The sequence below is a fragment of the Falco peregrinus genome, chromosome 10 (assembly GCF_023634155.1).
Source record: "Falco peregrinus isolate bFalPer1 chromosome 10, bFalPer1.pri, whole genome shotgun sequence".
NCBI lineage: Eukaryota > Metazoa > Chordata > Aves > Falconiformes > Falconidae > Falco > Falco peregrinus.
In genome coordinates, this window is record NC_073730.1 from 147419 (window position 1) to 171506 (window position 24088).

At 35.4% G+C, this 24088-nt stretch overlaps 1 protein-coding gene across 2 annotated transcripts in view; it reads right to left on the reverse strand.

Annotated features, from left to right (window-relative positions):
- Window positions 1-24088, reverse strand: part of CAMSAP2 (calmodulin regulated spectrin associated protein family member 2) — a 90779-nt gene that overhangs the window by 19597 nt on the left and 47094 nt on the right. Inside the window, exons 4-9 of one of the 2 annotated variants that reach the window (XM_027793361.2) lie at window positions 23931-24014; window positions 17409-17441; window positions 13087-13228; window positions 9555-9694; window positions 1808-1901; window positions 633-726 (exon numbers count right to left, since the gene is read on the reverse strand). In XM_027793361.2, coding sequence (XP_027649162.2) covers window positions 633-726; window positions 1808-1901; window positions 9555-9694; window positions 13087-13228; window positions 17409-17441; window positions 23931-24014 — 587 coding nt within the window. The remainder of the gene's footprint in view (window positions 1-632; window positions 727-1807; window positions 1902-9554; window positions 9695-13086; window positions 13229-17408; window positions 17442-23930; window positions 24015-24088) is intronic. The other variant, XM_005242018.4, reaches the window with a different exon arrangement.

The window sequence follows — 24088 nt, forward strand, 5'->3', positions numbered from 1 at the left end:
AACAGTAATACTAAAAATGTTTCACATATATTTACAAAAAATACAAATAATGCTAAACATATTTAATAAAGCAGTTAGTTTTCCATCCCTGATGCTCACAAGATTTGGGAAGTTCATCATAGCATAAGTATTTATTTTCACCTATTTGACCTTCATGGTACTTAAGTAATACAATCAGACCAAACTAAACCCATCACTCAGTGGTTTTCTTGTTGTTACCTTAGTTTACTTACTTTACCGTTTTTGGAAAATTTGCTGTGTATTCCAGAAAAATAGCTCTTTCAGAGCACACTTGGTCAGCAGCCCCACACGAAATTGAAGAGGACAAAGAGGTCATGTGGCACTTCTCTGCTGAATGGTAAGGGTCATTTTGTAAACTGGTGAGGCAACAGCACACTGTCAAAGTGACAACCACAACCTGTACAGACATGAACACGCAGCCTGCCGTACAACTGGGCAGGGGGGGGAAACAGCTCAGCTGTGGGATCTTCCACAAGATTCTCTAGGTTATATTTGGGAACTCAAGCCTTGAGAACTGCAAAAAGGCAACAAAACTAAATAAAAAAACCTGTGTTTGATTTTGCATATAAAGAGAAGATTGTGAAACAGTACTAGTGATTCTCTGACATTACCTGGCTACAAAGTCAGAACCAGATGGGCCATCCACATAATTTCTTCTGTTCGCATTCAAGCTGTGAGCAGAAGCTGCATCTTTTGCAGGTTCAGCTGCCAGGAAGAATGAACCTCAAGTTATTCGCGTTTAGTATTTAATTAAAATCCACAGTACAAAAGCTGTCTGAAATAACATGAATTAATGATTTCTAAAGATTTAAAGAATTTTCATTGGTTCCATTATTTGCACTGAAACCCAGTCGCTTCCTTTCAGCTTTACCTCCTCTCAAGTTCTCATAGTGGCACTGACTAAGGGAATGGAGCATGACAAAAACTACTAGAAAAGGCAAGGGAAGAAATAATAAAGAAAAACCTGGACAGAGCCACAAAATTAAAAGCAAGCAATCCTCTCAGCAAAATAAATACTGTTCTTCTGGAAGAAATTTTTTTGATAAAATTTTTTTTGTCCCAAACCCTTAAGACTGAATTTTCAGCTAGAAAATAGTATTTTGGTCATATCCTGAATTAGTTAGCAATATTTAAAAGACGTAAACTGGATTTGTATATGCTATAAAGCATACAAATGAAAAAAAGGTATAAAAGGCACACAACAAAAATCCCTTCCTAACTCTTGAAGAGGCAGCCACAGCACTACTGTATGAATGTTTAAGTTACCATGACTCATTAACAGATCTCAAGATCTACCTGAAAGGGGAATTTTTAATTTTGAAAATTTACTGTTGGAAGACTGGGCATTTGCATCATCCAGGTACAAAATGCAATTTTACAATTAACTATCTGTCCACTTTTCCCGCATTTATGTTTCTTTCTCTTGCTATCTGCTCCTTGGCAATACAAGCTCTTCAGGCTAAATTCTGTTTTTGGCTCCTCATTATGTTCATAATCCCTGCATGGGTATAAATGGATTTTAGCCTTGTTTAGGTTAGGAAAATTTGCAAGTGATTATACCACAACAATTTAAATGATTGTTTGGTAATAGACAACTAAATCTAATTATTTATGAGATGAGATTAAGATTAACATGAGGAAAAAGTACTTTGCTCCTTCTTTAAGGGGGCTGTACACTGTCAAATCCTGTTAACTAAAATATTCACTGCATTTGTGAAAACAATGGCAATCTGTAAATATACATACAAACCCCATGCTTACTAAAACCAATTATTAATACAATTACCTTCGGGATGCACAACAACACGAGGTTGTACAAATGACGGCTTCACTACTTCAAACCACCAGAACAATTCTGCCATGAACACCATGTAGTTGCTCTACAAAAAACACCAAAGAAAAAAATTTTCTGGTTGATTCAGGCATATATGACTGCAAAGTCTCTAAATTCTCTGTTGTCAACTCACCAGCTTGAGGAGGAAAATCTAAGCAGAAAGATGAAGCTTTTTGTGATCCAGTAGGAAAGAGAAGAAACGAGCTTTGTATTCTGTGATGGACCCATTAACTTTCCACTGCATAATTACATAAATAGGCAAGATTGCTTACATTCAGTGTTGAGCTGTATATTTGAGCATAGCTGGTGTATGCCCACAGAGGGTGTACTAAAAAATTGTATCCAGACTATGTAAGATTTCCATCAAGACTTCTTTTGACAGCTTCACTGTATTTGCAGTCCCTCAAATGTCCACTTCCATTGCTGCATTAATTTTGTTGCCTTAAAAATGCATACCTCAAACGTTGGAGTGCAAACAAACATTTGAAAAAAATTTCTAAACAAAATGTCATTTTCTTTCAGGAAAAAAAGCACAGGCATTAGGGGTAAAAACATCTTTTTTAAAAAAATTAAAATTTACAACAAAAATGTTTATAATAAGTGAGAACCTCAATTCCATATTAGTACATTTGAAAATACAACTTTAAATATGTAATTGACACTTTTGATTGAGATTTATTTTTCCTGAATATTTCTAATGTGGATAAGCCTTCACTCCAGCAAAGTAGTGAAGTGCTTAAACTGAAAGCTGCTCATACACTTTAGGATATGGTGAAGTGATCAGCCAGATGTTCCCATAGTTATTACATACAAACTATAAGTAGACTAGGAAAAACCTCATCTCTGCTTATTCAGCACAACAGAACTGAATGCGGAAATGGTTGTAGTAAAATCTTTTCCATTCAGACAAAACGCTAAGATAGCATTTTGGTATCACACACTGATTTAATCAGGAAGCAATATATGTAAAGAAAAAAATCAGATGTACTTCTCAGACAAAATATGATTTTTAATACTACAATTCCTAAATATTACAATTTCTACAATATTCCTCCTAATATTTTCCACCTCCCCTCAAACTTTTAAATTTTTAACTTTTTTTTACTACAAAAAATGAATCATAAAATGTTCCAATCATAGCTTTGTTCCTATCTGAAATAATATTGTACTTAAATACTCGTTTCTCACGTTTATCACGTTTAGGTTTAAATGCTGCATTTGATAGTGTGACTAGTTTATGAAGGACTCAAATACTGCCAAGAATATCTTCTGTGCAGTCCTGAGCTACTGCAAGACCGCTTGTTTTTCCAAAATCACCAAAGCAGTACTTACTGAAGTAAAAATGAAACCATTGGCTGCATGGCCCAGTTAGAACTGAGGCTACTTTAGATGTTTGATGGTGAAGCATCATTATGGAGCCTGCATTTTCTCAAAAGCTATTTTTAGTCAGAAAGGGATGTTAATAATAATGATCAATGGGAAAGACCGATGACGATCAATAACGTAATTTTTTGGAAATTACTGTGAGTCTGTAGTAATACTGCTACCCCTAGGCTAGAAAGAATGTTGACATTATTTCTGTAGATTTTGCTTTGATTATGCTGAAAAAAGTTTTAATAGCTTGTCATACGATTATCACATTCACTTATACACAAAAATATTCAGAAGCAAACAGTATTTTAATAGTAAAAAAATAACTAAGCTCTGAAGAGTTCGGACTGGCGCAAACCCACTGAACAGCAGATGGCAGACTTGCAGCTTCATAGATAATTTTATGTGCTAAACATTCTGATTTGATTTTTTCAATTTGATATTTGCAGACTGTTCATTAGTTGTATGTAGTCAGCTTGCTACTGGTTACATTTTATCTATTGCATCTTCTCGTACTGCACAATAAAACTTCTGTTTAACAGATCTTGGAAGATTATCTCTTGGAAAAACAAATATTCTCATATTTTAAGTATAAAATCTGAAGTCATTGCTTGTTTCTGTATCCAAGGGAGATATAAGTTAGCTTGTTTTATAAAAATTTATACAAAAAAGATAAATCATTTTCTTTAATATCACCACAAAACACGATTAATTTTTAAATCAAATTAGCTAACAGAAATAGTATATCAAATCTTGCCACTTAAAATAAATTCCATCCAAATATTTACAGGTTTTAGATCTGCATATTTATAGAATAACTGTTACAAGGTCATACATACAGGTGATACAACTAATTTGTAATCAGGCTTGAATCCACTAAAATTGAATGCAAAAGCAGCCACAGATGCTTTTAGGAATTTTTTTCAAAACAAACATAGAAATACACTGTAAAATTTGTATCATGATGCACATAAAAATCTCTGATCAGTTGGTCAGGAAAGTTATCTCTAATGCAAATCCATAGTATATATGTTATAAAGGTGCCAACATAAATGTGTCAAGACTGAAGAAAATTGGAGCGTTCCAAGCTCTCTGGAGAAGGCTGTATCCACTACCAGTTTGTCCTATCTTCTGCCACAGGTTAATAAACGCCACAATAACTCAAGTTGAAAACTCCAGTTACGTGTTGTTTCAGACCAGAACAAAGAAGTGGGAAAACTGGCTGATGAACATCAGTGAAAGCAAACCACGCTGCTTCCCTTTAAAGAATGAGTCAGGAGCATTTGGTCCCTCTCAGGGAGAATTTGTTAAAGAACTGTTTCCTGGTTGAATCCTCCTCTTCATTCCTGATCACAAATAATTTTAAACCAGCCAGATGGGAGTCAAATCCCTGGACAAAGACCCACCATAGGTACCTAACTGCCTCACCAAACACAGGCAGCTGCTCTCCCAGGTCCGTTGGGAATCCATGCACGCTTACAGGGACCTCAACTGCAAATTCTAGCTTGGGTTAGCAGCCTGATCACAGTGGGTTTTCACATTGAGATTGGAGGGAAAGCTGTACAACATGCGTGGACATCATGTAGCCCTTCATTTCTAGGATTTATCTATGTGACTTATCTAAACACTGTTTTTCAGATCTCTGAGGACACTGCGTTGATTACAGCTTCTGCTTACATTGTTTGAAAATTACATCAGAAAGCACAAGTATTCAGAAGTGCTCAAGTTCAATAAATACTTCAGTATAAAACAATCCTTTAGATACAATATTCTCCTGTTTTAATTTAGCAGTGAAAAACAAAAATAAAAAGGAGGCTCTGGAACCAACCTCTCCATCTGGCCTACTGGGCCTTTGACAGTGCAAATGTTTGTTCTCTTGGCTCTGGTTACTAACTTAAGTGCAAAAATAAGGTAACTATTCCATGTGCTTAGTTGTGATTCTGCATGGTTTAGAGTCTGGCCCACATTTAGGTCAGAGGAACACCCTTCGCAGAAAAGAGACAGCAATCATCTCTCTGATTTGCTTCATTTCACATTCAGAAAGCTTTCATTCTGAATAAATGTGCCTTCTGCATGACTTCGGGTGAACAAACTCTACAGTCAGAAAACAGCGGCCAAAGAGAAGAAGTGTCCGTGCTGCGGAGCAGCACATAAACGTTTCCCCAGAACTCAGAGGCTCAGAGAGTTGTGGCTGTGGCCCTGCTGAATCCCCAAGAACCCAGACACTCAGAACAGCAGGACTCAGCCACATCTGTACAACCATCAGCACATGCTAGTGTCAACAACAGGTTGTATGACCTTAACCATGCCCACAACTGCAGTAGTTGTTACATGCAAATAGTACAAGATTGTATGTGTATATATATATATGTACACACACCTAAATAGACAAATGAACACCTCGAGAGACTTTCTGGACACCTTCCCAAAAGCCACTGGTGGGCTGGTATGACCCCCTACTGCTGAGAGGCCACTGGGTTGGCCTCCAACCCAGTAAAAATGACTGTGTGTGTACTGTGTGAGCAAATGAATGATTGTGTGAATAGTTATCTCTTATTAATAATGAATCAATTCCATTAATAACAGCAATTGAATTAATAAAGGGTGTTCTAATACTGGTTGTGATCTGTGTCTCATCCTGATTCGATCCTCTATCAGTGAACAGGGAATGTAAAACAGTATGTGTTGATCAAATGAGTAGCACAAGTTTAGGATCAATATCTAAAAATACCCCACACCACCACACATTTCTAAAGGCTCAGGTAAAGGAACACTTTCAAAAGACAATAACTGTGTGTCAATTCTTCAAATGCCAAGTTCCTACGTGAGCTCTCAAATCATGGCAAACCTCAACTGATCCAAGCCATCCATCAGTACCCTCTTTGACAGTTAACCTCATAAATGTCTTGGTCTTAGGCCTTAACCCTGTGGTCCTACCAGAATGAACTGGCAGAGAATGATCTAAAGATATCAAGAATATAACCAAAGATGTGTCTTCACTCTTTTAGAGATACTTTCAACATATATCTCACATGACAAATGGAACATGTGACATGCATTTTTTCCTTTCTATTCAAGGATCATACATGTCCCTTACAACATCCTTTCAGGAACTACATATTCCATAAAACCTTTATTCAAGTCACAAATGCTACATACTGACTATTACACTGCAGTACTAATCAACTGTTGAGCCAAAGCAATGAAGAAATCTTTACTGTTCTGCACGGTGGTTCATGCTTCCTATGCACTTCATGCAAGTTCTATTTCTACGAACTTCTTTGCATAGGCAAAATACATGTGTGTCAAGACACAATAAAACAGCTCTTCCAGTTCTATGTCATTTCCTAGATACAGGCTAAAAACAAGGTATTAAAAAAACCCAAACATTCTGTCTCAGGATAAAACTGCTTACAGGAGGAGAAGGAAAAAGGGAGGATCAGGGCAAAAAAGCAATCTGCACAACTAGAGATATTCCAGATTTTCTATTCTTTTCTCTTGTTAAATATGCAAGGAGAATTCATAAAATATTGTGATTATTTTCATGTAATCTCTCTCTACTTGTGTTTGCCTGTCTCAAAGGACAACAGTCAGGAACCAGTATGATCCCTTGGTGGTGCCTCAAGCATCCATGGAATGTACTCAAATATTTTTTTCTTTAAGATCAGTAGCCCTGCCTTAGCAAACATCTTACAAAGAACTTCACAGATATATTTTTCTTAGAGGAGGACAAATCAGCAAGTGAGAAGCAACACAAAACTTACTTTCTGCTTCACATGATTATGACACATTAAAGCTGTCTAGAAATCCAGACAAAGCCTATTTCTCCTCTGTGCTAAAACAGAACCAAGCCAACAATTTCATCTGATGCAAAATCTGAAAGCCCGTACCAAAGACTCTGGATGTTTGTTAAGTGAAGTTTTACATTAATCTGACTTTGTTTCTGTGCATTTTGATGGGAAAGCCGAAAGTGAGACAACCACCTTGGTCAAGTCCTGCACTAGATTTCCATATTGTATACCTACAACCTACCTTGATTTAATGTAACAGGACAGTGCAGCGTGCCCAGTAAAGAACGCATGGTGTGCACTTTGTGCCTGATCACTTTAAGAGAAAGAGGCTCTGCTCCCTTCCTTCTCAAGGACCAGCATGAAGTCAAGATACCCAATGTAATTTCTAGGACCACACAAGACACAACTTTGTAATTCAAAAAACTCAGTTGTAATTTTTTTCTTGAGGCTTTTTCCAGTAATGTATCAGCAGTTTTGTTCTTTTTATTCTTTCTGTCACCACTACAAACGTAAAGACTTTCAACCAAAAGCATAGTGTCACCTACTGCACCCTGAAAGCAAACAGAATTTTTTGCTGATTAAGACACACCTGAAACAAAGACACATGCTTCTATAAATCCTACAACTTCACAGTATATAAACTTGTAGACTGAGATAAAGGTGACTCCTTCCAACCAGTTTAATTCAATGCGTAATATTTAAAATATCCATTTACAATACAAGTTTTTTCAAAGTGACAAAAATCTTTACATTGACTTTGAAGAATATGTACATTTATTAAAACTTACTCTAATCAGACGGACTGGAAAACTAAGAAAGAGCTCCTTTAACTATGAATTTATTTAAAAAGCAAATTAACACTGGAAAAAACAGAGTTTATAGCACTAGCAAAAGTTTCTGTGCCAGGTTTTAGAAGGAAAATTTGACAGCCTTTCTTTGTAGCATTTACATCTAAAGTATCCACTCCACAGCAACTTGTAAAAACACGATCACAAAAGGGCTTTCTTAGTTCTAGAAATACTCTAAATCCCCTCTAAAAAGCGTTCAGAAACAGCAAAATTACTGTCTGTAGCATTTTGAATGTGTAAAGTCTGATGCATTGGGAGATTGACAAAATATTTTATACCGTTACTTTTTTTGAAATTCAAGCTTCCTAGTGCATACTGGTTTGAGAAAAAAATTATTATTATAAAAAATGGTATTAGTAATTGTCATGAAAGAAACTGAAGAATAATGAGTTCTGTTTATTCCATGTATCTGTAAGCAGAGAGAAACAATCAAAATGCAGTGAAGCAGTCCTATTCAAGATCACTGAATATGGTTGTAGGACCATATGGTGGGAAACTACAGACTGAAGAGACTGCAATGCAGCAGACTTTTTACAAGTATGTAAGTACCTGAAATTTAAAAACACCAAAAGCCGACTGAAAGCAGTCACTATGCAATTTTGCATACACAAAATACAATAGCAATAGCTAAGTAGTCTAGACTTAAGTCCCACTGCCCTTACTCACCCTGATAGCTCATCATTTATTTGCAAAAGATTGGGTTCAACCCTACAGAAGACAACAAAGTTGTATTCAAACTCTGGCCTGTGTGACTCAGATTGCAAGACTGCTATAATGATCATAAAAGCAGGCAAATGACCCAGATATTTAGAAACCAATTACATCCCATGTGCAATGGATATGCTGACTCCATAAAAATAACATTTCATTCCCTAAAGGCAGGGCTGCAAGGATCTTAAGCAAACCAAGAGTGTTTTATACAGAAGAAAGTCTTAAAAGAGACACAAAAATGAACAATTAAATTTACAATTAGGCAAGAAATAATTTGATTTCTCCTTGTCTTTGCGCATAGGTTTAAACAAATTGTAGAATAAAAAAACACTTTTTTTCTTTCTATCAAGACAAAATTCTCAAAATGACTGAAAATGCTTAATTGCTTATTCAAACAACTGTATTTGTTGGTACTGTGCTCCTGTTTGTGTTCTGGGCATAAAACCATTGGATTTTACAATGAAATTAGCTCAGATCTTTACACTTTTATGGAAGAGAAAAAGCTTTAAGGTTAAAAACCATAAAATTACTGTCTACACAGAAATGAGTAAGAAGAGTGAGTAATAATTCCAAAAACAACTCTTCAATTATTTTATCCTTTTGTTAAAGCCTTAATAAATTTAAATGAATGCAGATCACTTACATTTTACCAGCAATATCATGGATTACATGCATTAACTAACAATTAATTAATCAGAAAGAAGATAAAGTGTGAAGGTTTTGCACAAAAATAAAAAATTTCATAAATTTCACAAGTGCTTTGTATTAAAAAACTCTGAAATCACTATAACAACATAACTGCCAAAAGAAGACATTTTTACATGCTGCTGAAATTTGTGTTGCATGCTATACCACATGAGATGCAACGTGCTTTTTCGTATCGCTATATAGCAGCAGACAAAAAGATGACTAAAAATATCATTAGCAATACAGTCCTGTGGACCCCACTTGCATTCTTATTTATTTATTTATTTTTACCTTTATTGAAGAAGCTGCATAGAGCATATCCTCAAGACTGAAATGGCAACACTGGTTAAGGTATTCCTGACAAAATTCTTGAATCAATTGTAGATTATACAGGCTGTCCGCCAAAGACATTGTTTCTTTCAAACAAATATCTAAAAAGAAGAACAGAAGCAAAGATCAGATATAGTTATAGATTTGCAGAAAAATGCTTTTTCCTTTGCTGGATTCTGCAACATTTTCTGGATAAATTCAGACTTGATTTCCCCCACCCCCCCAGAATGTTTTTATTTTTTTGTTTCAGAAACTTAAGAAATGACAACTCTACATTTTATCTTTGCAGTTTTGTATCTTCAGACATTTTTCTAAACACGAGTTGTGTTTTTTCACTATTGACACGTTTATTTTTTTCTCCTTTGCCTTTTGTCAAAATATTAGTTATGCTCTACCTCCTGCTACCTCCACACAATGAAAAAACACATTTAATCACTAATACACATCCTATACAGCAACGACAGTAGGAAATGTATGCTTTTTAACAGTTCTCCATAGGTACTAGTTCCTTGTCTTTGCATAGGGACCTGAGAGTACGTTTTAATGCTATTAACCCTGAAACTTCCAAAAAACCAGCATCACTGTATGGTCTTAGAATACCATACAGAATGGTTTGGGTGGGAAGGGACATTGAAGATCACCTAGTTCCAACCCCCTGCCACAAGCAGGGACACCTTCCACCAGCCCAGGCTGCTCCCAGCCCCATCCAGCCTGGCCTTGAGCCCTGCCAGGGATGGGGCACCCACAGCTGTCTGGACAGCCTGGGCCAGCACCTCATCACTCTCACAGCAATTTCTTCCTAATATTATGTATTTGTTCTTGTGGATTTACATGTTTGATATGAGATTTTACAAGAATCCGAAGCCTCTGATACATGAATTATCATTCTCTGTTTGAACGTGCTATTTAAAGACAAAGAACTGGTAACAGTGAACAGGCCAGCGTAATTCCACAGTATTCTCTGAACACTGTTTACTCCCAGCTAACCTCCTGTTCTCTTTATATGACTGCTTCTTGGAAAATGAAGTAGCAATAACAACTTCCTAGAAAAAAAGACAGTCCTTTAAAAAGGAGGACTGAATAAAAGAAAAATAAATATACTTCCAGAGCATGCATCAGATTTTATTCCTAAAGCAACAACGCATGACAGAGCATAAGTTTGAATTTGTTTAGGATAAAAGGTTTCTTCAGATGTCTAAGGAATCTACCTCGTTGATAGCAAGATAAGGATTTCCACCCTGAGGAAATAAGACATATCCCATCATCCCAATCCCACAGACAACAATCAGTGGAAAAAAATGTTTCACTGAACTGACTGAAATGGGATTAAATTTAATAATGCAAAATGTGAAGTCATGCACTTGGATCTAATAAAATTCTGATGTGATTAACTGGTTGAAGGTGATATAGAGTAGGAAGGTATCGTGTATTAGCCAATGTAAAGATGTTTGTGAGCTTTCAGCATCATGCAGCTATGAAAACAAGCAAATGTGATGCTAGAAGTATCAGAAAATTGATTTCCAGTAGTGACAGAGAAGCACTGTACAAAGCAGCAATGAGATGCCAGTCTGGATTTCTGTGTATCCGTGTATCAAGGATGATATGGTATGACCATCCGTGTATCAAGGAACATGAACCAAAACTGGACTAGTTGCAGAGGAAGACTACTGAAGAAAATAATGAGAATGGAAATCTGCTTGAGAAGGGGAGACTGAAAAGGCTTGGTTCAGTAGCCTGGGCAAAACAAGAGGAAGAAAATATATCAAAAAGGTAGACATCAGATTAGAAGAAGCTATTTAAACCGAAGGGCACTGCTGGAAGAACAACTAAAGCATGCAGAAAGGCTACAAGCATTTAGGTAGAAAACAAGAATAAGATTCAAACTCATGGAAAAAATGGAGCTCTGCAACAGCGGGCAAGAATAGTACAGATTTTAAAGAGCTAGACAGTTTTAAGATAGAACGATAAATTCATGAAAGATTATACAATTTTGTACAACAGCCAATTTCCTGACTCACTGATATCAGAAGCCTTTTATTCCTTGAAGAAAACTTACATTTTAAAGTTAAATGAAGTCTTACTGAGAAGAAACAATGTATTTCAGAGTACAGAGAACTTTAGATAGTATTTTTTTTCCTTTTCATTAATGCATTTTTAAGCCCATGCTTTTTTGTTACCTGCCTTCCTCAGTTCAAATGCAGAACCAAGTCTCAGTGAAGTTTAACATGCACCAAAAAGTGTATTATTTAAATACAGGGAAGATGAGCAAAGTCTTTTTAAAGTACCTTTGAATTTACTTCTGAGACAATGACATGCACATTCATAAATCTTTAGGGAAGATGTCAGGACACCTAACAAGAACATTAAAACCGAAGTTCCAAAGATGATATGTGCCTCGTCTCGTGTAAGTCTGATGCCAGAAGAATCTGCTGGTAAGTATGTATGTGGTCATGCAAAGTATACAAGATCTTTTGGATTGTCTGTACTTTCAGCCATGCTAAAACAGTAAGAAGGAACTAGGTGTTACCCCCATTCAACACAACTCTTCCCTAAATGCATACAATAGTATATATTTGGCTGCAACATTTATGTAAATTGAAAGTTCTATTTTTCAAAATTCACAAGCCAAAGAAAATAGTGAATGCATGCATCTTAGTGTCTTTCATCTTCAATGCCTACTGTGCTGGAAACTTCCTGTAAAGTAGCTGTGTATATTAATTCCAGATTTCAGTCCTTAGCAACCTTTATATCCTTGTTCGTATTCCTGGATTTCTCAGGATGCTTCTGTGTAAGTGTTCCCACGACATCAAAGGTATCATGGACAGAACACAGGCAGAAAATGATGGGTGTTAGCTGCCAAGACATTTTACAACTACAGGAGGCTCTTAGTTGCCAAGAGGAAGATCCGACTTTTAACCAGGCCACTGAGCAAAAGGACAAGATGAAGGTGCTCGTCATCAGAGACAACTGTTATTATAGAACAGCATGACAACAACATATACTTTTTTTTTTTACTCTATAGATGATATAGGTAACTGTCAGGTGAACTAAAAGCTCAGAACCCAGAGCAACTATTTGCCATACAGTGCAGTCACACAGAACTTGACTAATTCTAAGCTCTTCCATCTTTTATATCCATAACCATTCAGATTCACAAGAAAGCACTTAATGCAGCTTCAAAAAGAGTTTTCCAGCTAGTCTGAAGTTTCATAGAAACAAAGGCAAATGTGTTGCCACAATCAGATCTGTAACAATGTATCTAGTATGTTTAAATAAGTACCATAACATAAAAGTAAGCACAGCATGGAAGGACACCTTGATTCCTTTTATTTAAATGTAAACATAAACAGGCACAAAGTTAATATAAAACCCACCACACTCAAATTATGCCTCTTGTATACCATATTTAAGCAATTCCTTCACACAGTTATCAAACACAGACATTTAAACTTTTATGGACATACTTTTACAAGCTGAGACACGTTACACATACCCTCCAGTTTTACAGTATCTGGACAGTAAAAGTGGATCAGGGCAGCTAAAGCACAACCATCTGTACCATCTTTCAGCAGATTCTCCACCAACGGAATGCAGGGCAGCTGTTTAAGCAATGTCTGCTCCTTCCTGTAACGAGCCTACAATATAGAATGAGGAAATTTAGAGACATAGGCTCTGAAACGCACGAAGAAACACATTCATACTGTGGGTTTTACGCCCTATTAGTGAGAAGGCAGTATTCAGTAACTAGTTGAATATTCTCAGTATTACATTTCTTATGACTGTTCATGTTATGCCCCATTTTGAATGGCATAAAAAATATCTAAGAGGAAAGGAACCTACAATGCTAATATTGAGCCTTTCCTTCAAAACTAACAAGTTTTGATGATCTCTGTATAGCACACGGAATTAAATAACATTATATATCTTAATTAACATTCAACACTCAACATTATAAAAATCAGAAGTGATCTCTGTGTAAATACAATGAGGCAATTCCTTAGCTGGTGTAACTTCAGTTTACTGGGAAGTCAAGTGACTGCGAAGTTAACACACCTAAGAATCTTGCCCAAAATCTCATTCATCTAACTGTCATAATGCCAAATTTGGAAACAAGGAAAACTGCATTTGATTAGCTCCATTTTTATTACTAGCACGTGTCACTATAAGCAGTTGCAAACACAGAGAGCAGTAAGTGCTATGACCATGTAGTGGCCTACTTACAAAAGGAAACATTTTAAAAAACAACTTGGTGTATAAAGAGATCATCAGTTCAGAATACCAAGACAGCATTTATCTGCAGTGAATATATTTTTCATGGGTTGTTGTTTTTTTGGTTGGGGTTTTTTTTTTTCGGTTTTCTTTTTGGGGGGGGGGGGGGGGGGGGGGAAGAGAGCAGCTTAAAAAAAATGGCATTTGTAACTTTTAATTTCTTTTCATTTCTTCCTGGGAAAACAAATGGAAGTAGAAAAAAGTGATATAGATTTTAATTCCTTATTATTTGCTAAGACTTATTTTTAGAACAGTATTGAAGGATTACTTTTTTTCATACCACAGAACTACTTATGATACCAAGAGTGTTTCCGAGTTACTTTTACATTATTATCATTAATCTATACACGCTACACTGGAAGTCTCCCTGTAGGAATTCTGAGAAGTCCTAGTGGATGTTACTCTTCCCAGTAAAGCTGAAGCTGACAGACAGTTCCTGTCTCCCACTCTCCACCTTTTTGCTGTGCTGGAGCAACTGCTGATAGGGGCCGAGTGGTAAAACCATTTATCCAGCTACATCTCTCTCCTCCTTAGTGCCTGCAGTGAATAAGTGGGCAAGCCTGGAAGTCTTATGGGTGGGGTGGGAACAGTTCAAACTAGCTTTGCTGGCGAAAAAGTCTGTGGAACCACAGACTAACCCAAAGGCTATACTTACTGTCACTGGATTTCTGTCAAGGATCACATAGGCTTATCTTTAGTGAATGTCAGTGTCCTGTAACTGGTCCGAGAAGTATGAGTCTAATCTGGCTACAGCAGACACATCAGTTCTAGAAAAATAAAGGGCTTGTATTTGGCCCACAGAATTTATACTTCAACCAACTAATATTTAAAAAAACCCTGAGAGTTAGTCTATTTCATACCTGAAATGTACTGGTATTTGTATGTCAAGTATGCTGTATAAAAATGAAAATGTAACTTTTGCATGCCACGGGAAATATTCACCAACTCCAAACAAAAACATGTCAGATTCATGAATTACTAATATGCTTTTCCCCAACGTCAGAAATACTCCCTACTATTTCTAATGAAACAGGCCAATTATACTTGCAGTGAAAGTTTGTCCTTTTTCACTCTATGGCAATCCAATGACCCACTGTGATGAAAATACTGTGTTTCAAATATCATGTTAATATGTCCGTGTACTTCCTCCTCAAAATGACTGAAATTAAGTCTATGAAGTATTACAAATTAATTATGAAATAAGGATAAAAGATACAGGAGACATATGAACTCTAACATCATGGCCAAACAAGCCCTGTGTAATTTAAATATTCTTTTAAATAGCATCTTTTTTATGGAAGTCTTCAAAAATATTTTAAATTGCTAATACAGTGGTCCTGCACAGTAAATCCTGTGAAAGTCTGTCACTTTATGATGCCTTCACTGGCCTCATCAACGGTGCCTGCAGATGCTGGAAACTGTGTCATATCGTTACAGTGGACCTAGAAAACAGGCTTAATTCATGGTAGAGAGAATGCCAAGCACATTACTTGAGGAAAAATAGTTATATAACCTGATATGCTACATTCATGAGAGTGTAACAGGCATCATGTTTCAATTTGGTTGAAAAGATAAAAGAAATACTGAAAAACAAAATACACTGGTAATTGCAATGCATTTTTAATAAACTTCCATTTGAAGAAACTCTTCTCATCAGTTACAATGTTTGCTACTGAATATGGATGCAATAATACAAAAGATGAACCTCTACATTTATTATAAAGATCTAGTGCTAATTTTAGCATAAATGCTAATGCAGGCATCTTGTTTCTGAGATCTTAAAGCAGCCTCATTTAGCATCTTTGAGCTTATTCCACTTATGTCTAGGTATAGTCAAGACACTTGCATATAAACAAGGTCAGCTAAAGATGAACCAACAGCCACCAGCTACTCTGTCATAAGTGCTCATGTGTATTCTGAGTTCATCATTAATAATGAACACTCTTACGTATTTACCACATAGTAGATAACATGTTACAGATTTACTTCTCAGAGTATGTTTTCAGCTGCCTGTACACTCAGGAATACTCATTTCAGCATGAAAAACTTGCTCTATGTACAGGGAAGAGATCAGCAGACGGGTTGAACTGTTAGAGCAGCTTGAGCCACTGCCTTCCCACAATATTATCAGTAGCCCTTGGGTGTCAACTGTATTGCTACTAAACTAACAAGCTCAAAGTAACAAAAATACCACTAGTTCAAGTTGCTTATGGAAAACTGGCAGGCAAAATGCAGTTAGCAATTCAGTATGTTGAACATTTTATATTTTAATATCATTTTTATGCAGTGGAAGAAAATAATTTGTAAACTAACATCTTAGGTAAAAACAGAACAAAACCATATTCTGTCACTGCTTTGAAGTAGCCACCTGATTTTGTAGAAATGAGGCCCAAAAACATGCTTAAACTTCTGATCACAGATGGTTCTTTTTTTTTTTTTTTTTGCTTTATTCCCTCCATTTAATTACACTGTCTTAGTCCCAAAACAAAATTAAAGGAGTATATTGTGAAGAGCAGTGTATTTGTGTGTGTCACAACTGTAACAGATAGCATTATAGAAAAATTGCCCATATAGCATAACTTGTTATGAATTTGAATACTGATTAGTCTGCTGAAGACAGTACTTTTAAACTGGTTTTCCAGATAACAGTAATTTCTCTTGTTGCCTACATGGAACTACATTGTTATTTTCAATTGTCTTTGCAATGTGTGAACAATCTTTCACTATTTATGACAACATGCATCTGAAGGACTGCTAGATCAGTTATTTGGTAATTCTTAGATCAAACGTACATCAGAATTAGTTCTTTGGAATTCAGACCCAAAGTATGCAATTCTGCATATACATAAACAGCTGACTATTTCATTCCCAGCCAAACCTGTTGTAGAATAAACAACTTGAGTGCACTTCAGAGGTGAATTAATATATGACAGAGGAAAGCAATGATAATCCCAAGGCGACACAGCACAGAGAAAACAAACTTTATTATTATTGCAGGCCTGAACAGTTACTTTTCATTGCTTTTAGTGAAATGATAGTCTCACTAGAAGTAGACTGCTTTGGGTTACTTTGTGTGGGGAGAGATTAACAGCAGTCTTAAAGCAGCTGAAAAATTAGGGAATTCTAGACAAATGGTTGTTAAATAAGAAAATTTCAGATTCCATATAACATCAATTTCTGCAAGTCCCTTTTTGAAAGAGTCAGTATCAAATAACATATTTACTAAAAGCTTATGAAAAAGTAGTTTGCAAAAAACCTGATCATTTGGTATTAAAAAACAGGTAGCACTGTCTTACACAAAACCAAAGAGAACCTGACTGCTTGAAAAGAAGCTACTTATCTAACATCATACCTTACATTTATTTTGCACAGATTACCTTGCAAAATAAGCTTCTGTATTAGGCGCACCGTTGCAGAGGCAGAGCAAGCTCTTATAAAATTATCTTGTACAGATAAATGAAATGAATGATTAGACCAGCATGACATGGACAAAGCCATTCTCAAAATAAGCTACTTGATCAAAGTGAAGCAGTTGGGCAAACTTACAGGAACCAGTTTCCAAAACCATTTGGTAGGAGACTTCAGAGGAAGCAGTAGGAAAAAAGAATAAAAGCAAAAAGCAAAGAAAAAAAAGGAACAATTTATCAGATTTCATAAATTACTTTTACAAAGCCATTTACTTTAACATTCTCAGTTTTGTATAACAGTGAATTTTAATTTAATGTTAAGCATTAGTGCACTGTAACCTCTGCGTATTGAACTAATTAGCAGAAATAACACTGGAGAAATATGTCTGCGGTCTTTGTAAATCAACATGATTTTCCCACATGAACAGATAAGATTGTCAGATCAATGCAGTTTTACTTAATGCTTTCACACATCTAATTATACCCTACATATGCAATCCGACTGAAGAATTAATTTGAGATTTGAAGTCTTGATACCTCAAGTATCAAAATGAACTCCAGCAGCACATATGGGGCAGCAGGGAAGCTAAAGCAATGAAAAAAAGGTATAAACACACTGTAGTCAAGCACAACAATTGCAGTGAAGTTTGCATTAGTTACTTCAAGCCAAACAGTTATGTTTACAACATTCAACAATATTTTTAAACAATCATATGACAGATTTCAGAACAACAAGAGGTGCAGGCAGCTACATTTTGCAATGACAAATCACATAAGCATCAGCTGCATGATGTGCAGTGACCTGAAATGTACATGAAGTTTTGGTTACTGGCAGAGAAATTACCAGTACTGATACATACAATTCTAAACTCATATGTGATCAAAAAATACAATGTCAAATTACAAAGAAAAAATTTTACAAATGCAAAATTTGACCTAGAAGCTTAACCCCTAAGTACAGTCAGTGAATTTTTTCTCTAACTCTATACATCAGTCTGGTGATGTACTTCTATTAAGACAAAAAACATTGTGTAGTAGTATTATAAATACAGAAATTTTCACCACTATTGATTTCATTGTAGAAATTAAAAAAAAGTAATATTCAAACCAATTACCAAAGTGCAGGATTATTTATTTTTTTTTTTTATGAAGAGAAGTATTTTCTGGAAATGGTGAAAAAGTAGTTTTAAAATTATTATGGAAAACACTGCTATGGAAGCTTACTAATTTATGTAGTTGTTAAAATACTGCACTTCAATAAAACCCTTACAATAATTGTAGTAATGAAATAAAGCTTTTATTTATGTAAAAAGGCTATTGTACACGAAAGGGCACGCATTAGTAACATGACTATTCTCAACATTCTTCACCATTTAAGTGGACTGTTACAATGGAGAATTCAAAAGCCACTTAAAAGAAACAATGAGATGCATGTTCATGTGTGGCTCTAGACATTACAGTCACACCCAATTAAAGCACTTTCTATAGGATTCAGTTTCTCTTCATCTCACTGAAATATAGTCAATGTATGGAAAAGTACATGAATTTGAAAACAAATGATCTTACTTTTCAACTTGGGCTGCCTACCATTCTACTTACTGTTGATAGGAACATTCTTCTCTGATTTATGAAGCTGAAGTGTATTTCAGATTTGGACTCAAAAAGTCCATCACTATGTATTTAATGATAGGCTGAATAAATATTCTTTGGAAAAAAGCACACGTTTGTTTCAATTCCAAAGACTAGCTCTCTGTAACAGTACAAACTGAACTCAAAACTAGCAATTCAATAAGTATTTTCATTTGTCCATTTGGCTGAAACTATGGTTGAGACAGCTATGAATATGCCTCAAGAGGCTGAAAGACTGAAGATAATCAAGTTTAAATTCAAGCATACTGTAAGATTTATAAATATACACTTTGTAAAGGCACTTACAAGAAAAAAAAGAGAAAAAAATCTAAAATTACTTGGACAACAAAATGGGAATTCAAAGGCTGTTGAACTGGCACTTCATATCAACAGGAATAGCTTTTTTTCCCATGAAACGTATTAAAAATCAGTCACTATAAAACAAACTGAACAGAGAATCCTCAGTGACTTCTTCCAATGTTTAAAAAAAAACCCCACTACCAACAACAAAAAAACCCCAAACCACAACACCTCACACAACCAAAAAACCCAAAAGAACAAAACAGTCCCTCAGGTTGTGGACCCACCATTTTACAAGAAGATTGTTTAATCCCCCCCTAACAAAAAGTTTTAAAAATTACTGTGATAAAATTAACACAGTATAAATTCATCCTATGGTACCAAAAAATGGTAGTTATGCCTTTCATGAAATATTTCTTTCTGCTGTCTTCCTTCCACTATCATTTGTGTTCATGCAGCTGTGCATTAATTGGAACAAGAAGCTGACCCTGCTGCATGCCGTTCTTCTTGACAGGTTAGCTTTTGCTAGCAGTGTGGATCTATGACACATTAAATTGAAAGTGGAACTATGTCGTTAGTGTTTTACCTTCACGCAAAAAGTTGCACTGTTTAAACTGATATTCCAAAAATGTTTAAAGAATTCAGGTCTTTGGATGAATACTCCTACATTTGTTTCTCTCATAGGATTTGCCATGGTGTGGCTTAAATATGTTAAGACTGACTGAGCCTAAATCACAAAAGCAGACAGAAAAAAATAAAAAGTTTTTGAGAAAGCTTCAACTACCTGGAAAATTAGTAGTTCAACCAGTGCAACCGTACATTCACTACGTATTATTCAATGGAAGCCTGAAAACCAAAGCTATTCACTACAGAATTGAAATCCTAATTCTGAAAGAAGATGCAGAGACTCTACCAGAAAAAGATGAGGTTACCACAAATCACCGGCTGATCAAGATCCACAGAGGACTACCTGGAACTAAAAATCATAGATACTCCTTCCTCTCTTATCTTCCACAGGAAGCTAGCAGCAGATGATAGCGAAGGAAAACAAAAACAATCTCATAATCTGTTAATACTGGTTTTATCTGTCCAGAAATAGAAAACAGGTATATTTTATCAGTTGTCTCATTTATTAATCTGTGTATATGACACTTACAATTTTTAGAAATGTAGAGATTTACTCTTTATTGCAGAAAGGTTCACTGTAGATCTAGAACAGTAAGGTACTAATTTAGCAGGCTTGAGGATTATGCTGAAATTATTTTTTACAACTGATAAATTTATCATGGTAAGAAATTAGTGAATAATTAAAAAGTCTATTCATTAGCTTTGCTGCTTTGTGGCCAGAAATTAAACCCAACGAAAAGCTGCCCCCCTAATGACGGGAATGATCTACTCTTCCCATGTTTGGCCATCTCTCTAAATCAGTAGAAGGGGAATTCTTAATTTAAATTTAGCCCAGGTTCAAAACCTGACCACACCTTAGGAACTCTGAAATTTAAATTTCCAAAGGTGTTTGGCTACAGCAGAAGGGAGATCGCAAAGTTTCTTAGAATTTAGAATGGAATGATCACCATTTGAACAGCTAACTAAATTACAAAACAGAGGCCCAACCTGAAAAGGATGGTGGAAGACAGAAAAGACACACAATGGAACATACTGGTTCCCCTTCATGCTAAGTTTTAAAATACAAATAGAAGCAGCAGTCAGGATTTTAAAAATATCAAAGAAAGAGAACAGAACAATTGAATTCAGATACTGAAATTTAAGCTACAACTGTAATATGAGCGTAGAAAATGCTATACCTAGTAAGTATACAGAAGTAATTTTTCCATCAAAATGCAAAACCATGTAATAATACCGAAGGCAGAAATCAATCCCCTCTCCGTCATTTTTTAATTCTACTGATACTAACAACTAAACCTAGGCATAGCATGAAATGGGGGTGGGGGGAAAGAAAAATCACACTAATTAGTATTAGGATAAAAATTTTTTTATATATATATATATATATCTATCAACAATACCCAAGCCTGCTATATGAATTTAGCTACAGTTATTTCACAGCTTTGCTGAGATATGCGAGATAGGGTCAATGCCATAAAGTAACAGGATGTGTCACTGGTTCTGTGCTGTAAAACCAGGAATACACGGACTGATGCAATATGGAGACAGATAATCAGGGTAAAACACCTGGGTTTTATCTGGGAATAAATACTAGGAGATGCTTGACAGAAGCCACATCATAATTTCACAGAATCTACTGTTAAAACTGACCAAACTGATTTCATACAATTGATCCATCCAATGGACCTGCATTATAGTTTTCTTCGGAAAGCTAGCATTCAGTATGACCCATAGTTAAGATGTACAGGTTTTAGTTAAGGTGCTTAATGTGTTTCTAAATCTCAGATGCTTCCATGTGTGCAATCACCATTAGCTTTAGCAAAACTAAGTGGAAATTTGGGAAATTCTGTGAGGCATAGGCCAAAAAGATTGTCTGAAATTTCAGAGTAGTAAATTAGAATAGATCAGTGTTTCTCAAAGAAAACCTGGAGTTAAATAACTGAAATGAGTTGAAAATATGTTGCTGCCCTCCCTGCATGCAAAAGAAAGTTCAGTAATTAAAATTCTTTAAATACTTCAAAATAGAGTTGACTAAGTATTTCGTGTTCTAGACTTTTCTTGAAGCAGATTCCATTTCATCATTGTATTTGCTGAAAATTTAATGCACAAATGATGTTTGACTCATTATCCAAGCAGTTTTATCCTCATTTTCTCATGTAATTCAATGTGAAGGACTGCCAACTTCCTAATAGCTTTTTTTTTTCAACTATGACCTGCAATAAATTTACTGTCAGAAGAGTCATCTAGGTGTCAACTGGAGCCTGAGGTTTTGCCCATGCTGAGATTTTGGCTAATAAAGCTGTGCTAATACAACCCTCTAGCATGGAATACCTTATTTGACAATGTAATTCATACAGCTGAATCCCATGCTAAGGCAAATAGCATAACATATACCCAGGATAATAGTAACAAAAATTCAGTGTGTAGAAGAGGAGACCTTAATGACAATTTTTTCCGTGATATGGCAACTGTAGCATGATTTTGCTTTTTTGCAAATGCATTTGTACATTGGTCAACAGAACGGGGCTCTGATTGTGTTATAGCTTCACAATTCATATGAAGAACACCACAAATGTATATACCATTTTTGCATGTGTTTTATTCCACTGGGTTCATTTATGGCCTCAGTTCGACTACACAAGTCTATCAACAGTCGACTCAAGAATGCTGACACTAAAGAGAAATTATAAACTAAAATTTTTATCTTGCTATTCCTAAGATAAAATGGAAACTATAATATAAGTGTAAAATAAACATTACTGAATTTTCACAAATACAGATAATTTTATGGCATTGCTCTGATAGTAATGTTCTCTTTGATATATCTTTGTTTACTATATTATGAGTCTCATGCACTTTGGATTTTAAAAATTATTCTCATCTTTAAAAGTGACCTGAAAAACACACACAACTTCCTGCTACTATTTTCAGGAAAAAGAACAATCACTAGAGGACAGAGGCTCATAGGTTACCTCCCTGCCCCCCATTGACTTTTCTTTTATCTAATTTTTAGAAATGAACTTGTCAAGGATATCTTATTCTCCAGATTTCTATGCTATTATCGCTATTGAACACAGATTAAATTTTCCGTATCGGGATATATGCATATTGTAAAAAAATACCATTCTCTTTTGCTGAGTCACATGCTTACTAGTTAGCCTTCATCATTCCTTATATTCAAAAACAAACCACAAGTGCAAGGACGTTGATTGCATTCATGCATTTTGAAGCTGAACTTCTAATCTAGTCAAGTAATCCACGACTCCTTCAGTGCAGCATTGAAAAGGAGATCGCTGCTTAAGTGAAAACAGAGCAGGAGGGGAACCGGGATTACAGCCTTGCAGTAGCTAGGAAGTCTGCTCTGCATTCACGCGCAGGGATAATACCAAAGGGTGTTCAAACTGATTACCAATTCTGCAATAATAATTGTATCACAGTAGGATAAGCGATCTCATTCTGAAGCAAGCAATTTTACATACTCTGGAACTGTACACTACACTTCTGTGTTTTGATGTGTATAATGCTACTTAATTAACCGAGCTCCACAAACAAAGGGAAAAAAATCCTGTTAGGAAAGGGAATCAAACATAATCTGGTTTTATTGCATATATAATGAAACCTGTAATCAACCAGTATTTTGGAACATAGCCAAAGTAATGCTTCCCATGATGCCACATACAGATTTCTCTTTTGAGATGCATGCAGTTCACAAGGGAAAAACATTAAAAGTAATGAATAATAATATGGTGGTCTCCTTCATATCACATCTGACTACAGTTTTAATTAATGTAAAAGTATGTATTAATCTAAATAAATTCTTAGGACTAACATAACAGATGCTATCCTGCTATCAAAGATTTATTTGTCAAAAAGGACAACTGGGAATAAAAAGTGCAGCTCTATTAGTGTTACAGTTAAACGGGTATCTTCATGGAAATGATAAAACTAACAACATGATGGAATACTGAAAAGTTTGCTTTCTTTAACAAGCAGTTAGAAAGTTCAATGCCTGCAAATATATATTTATGTATATGTACTATATGCAGTACTTTTTTTATAGATAAAATATTTTAAACAAGAATATACATTTAACTTCTACACCTACCTTTTGACCTCCTGCAGATTCTGCACTGTGATGCTCTTTCAATTTTTGTTCCTGTTCCATTATGTCTTTCAAATGTTCATTTACCTAGAGACATAACAGTTCATTCAGTGGTCTGTTCTAAGAAACAAGTCATATAATTTGTAAGTTTTCAAAAGGTC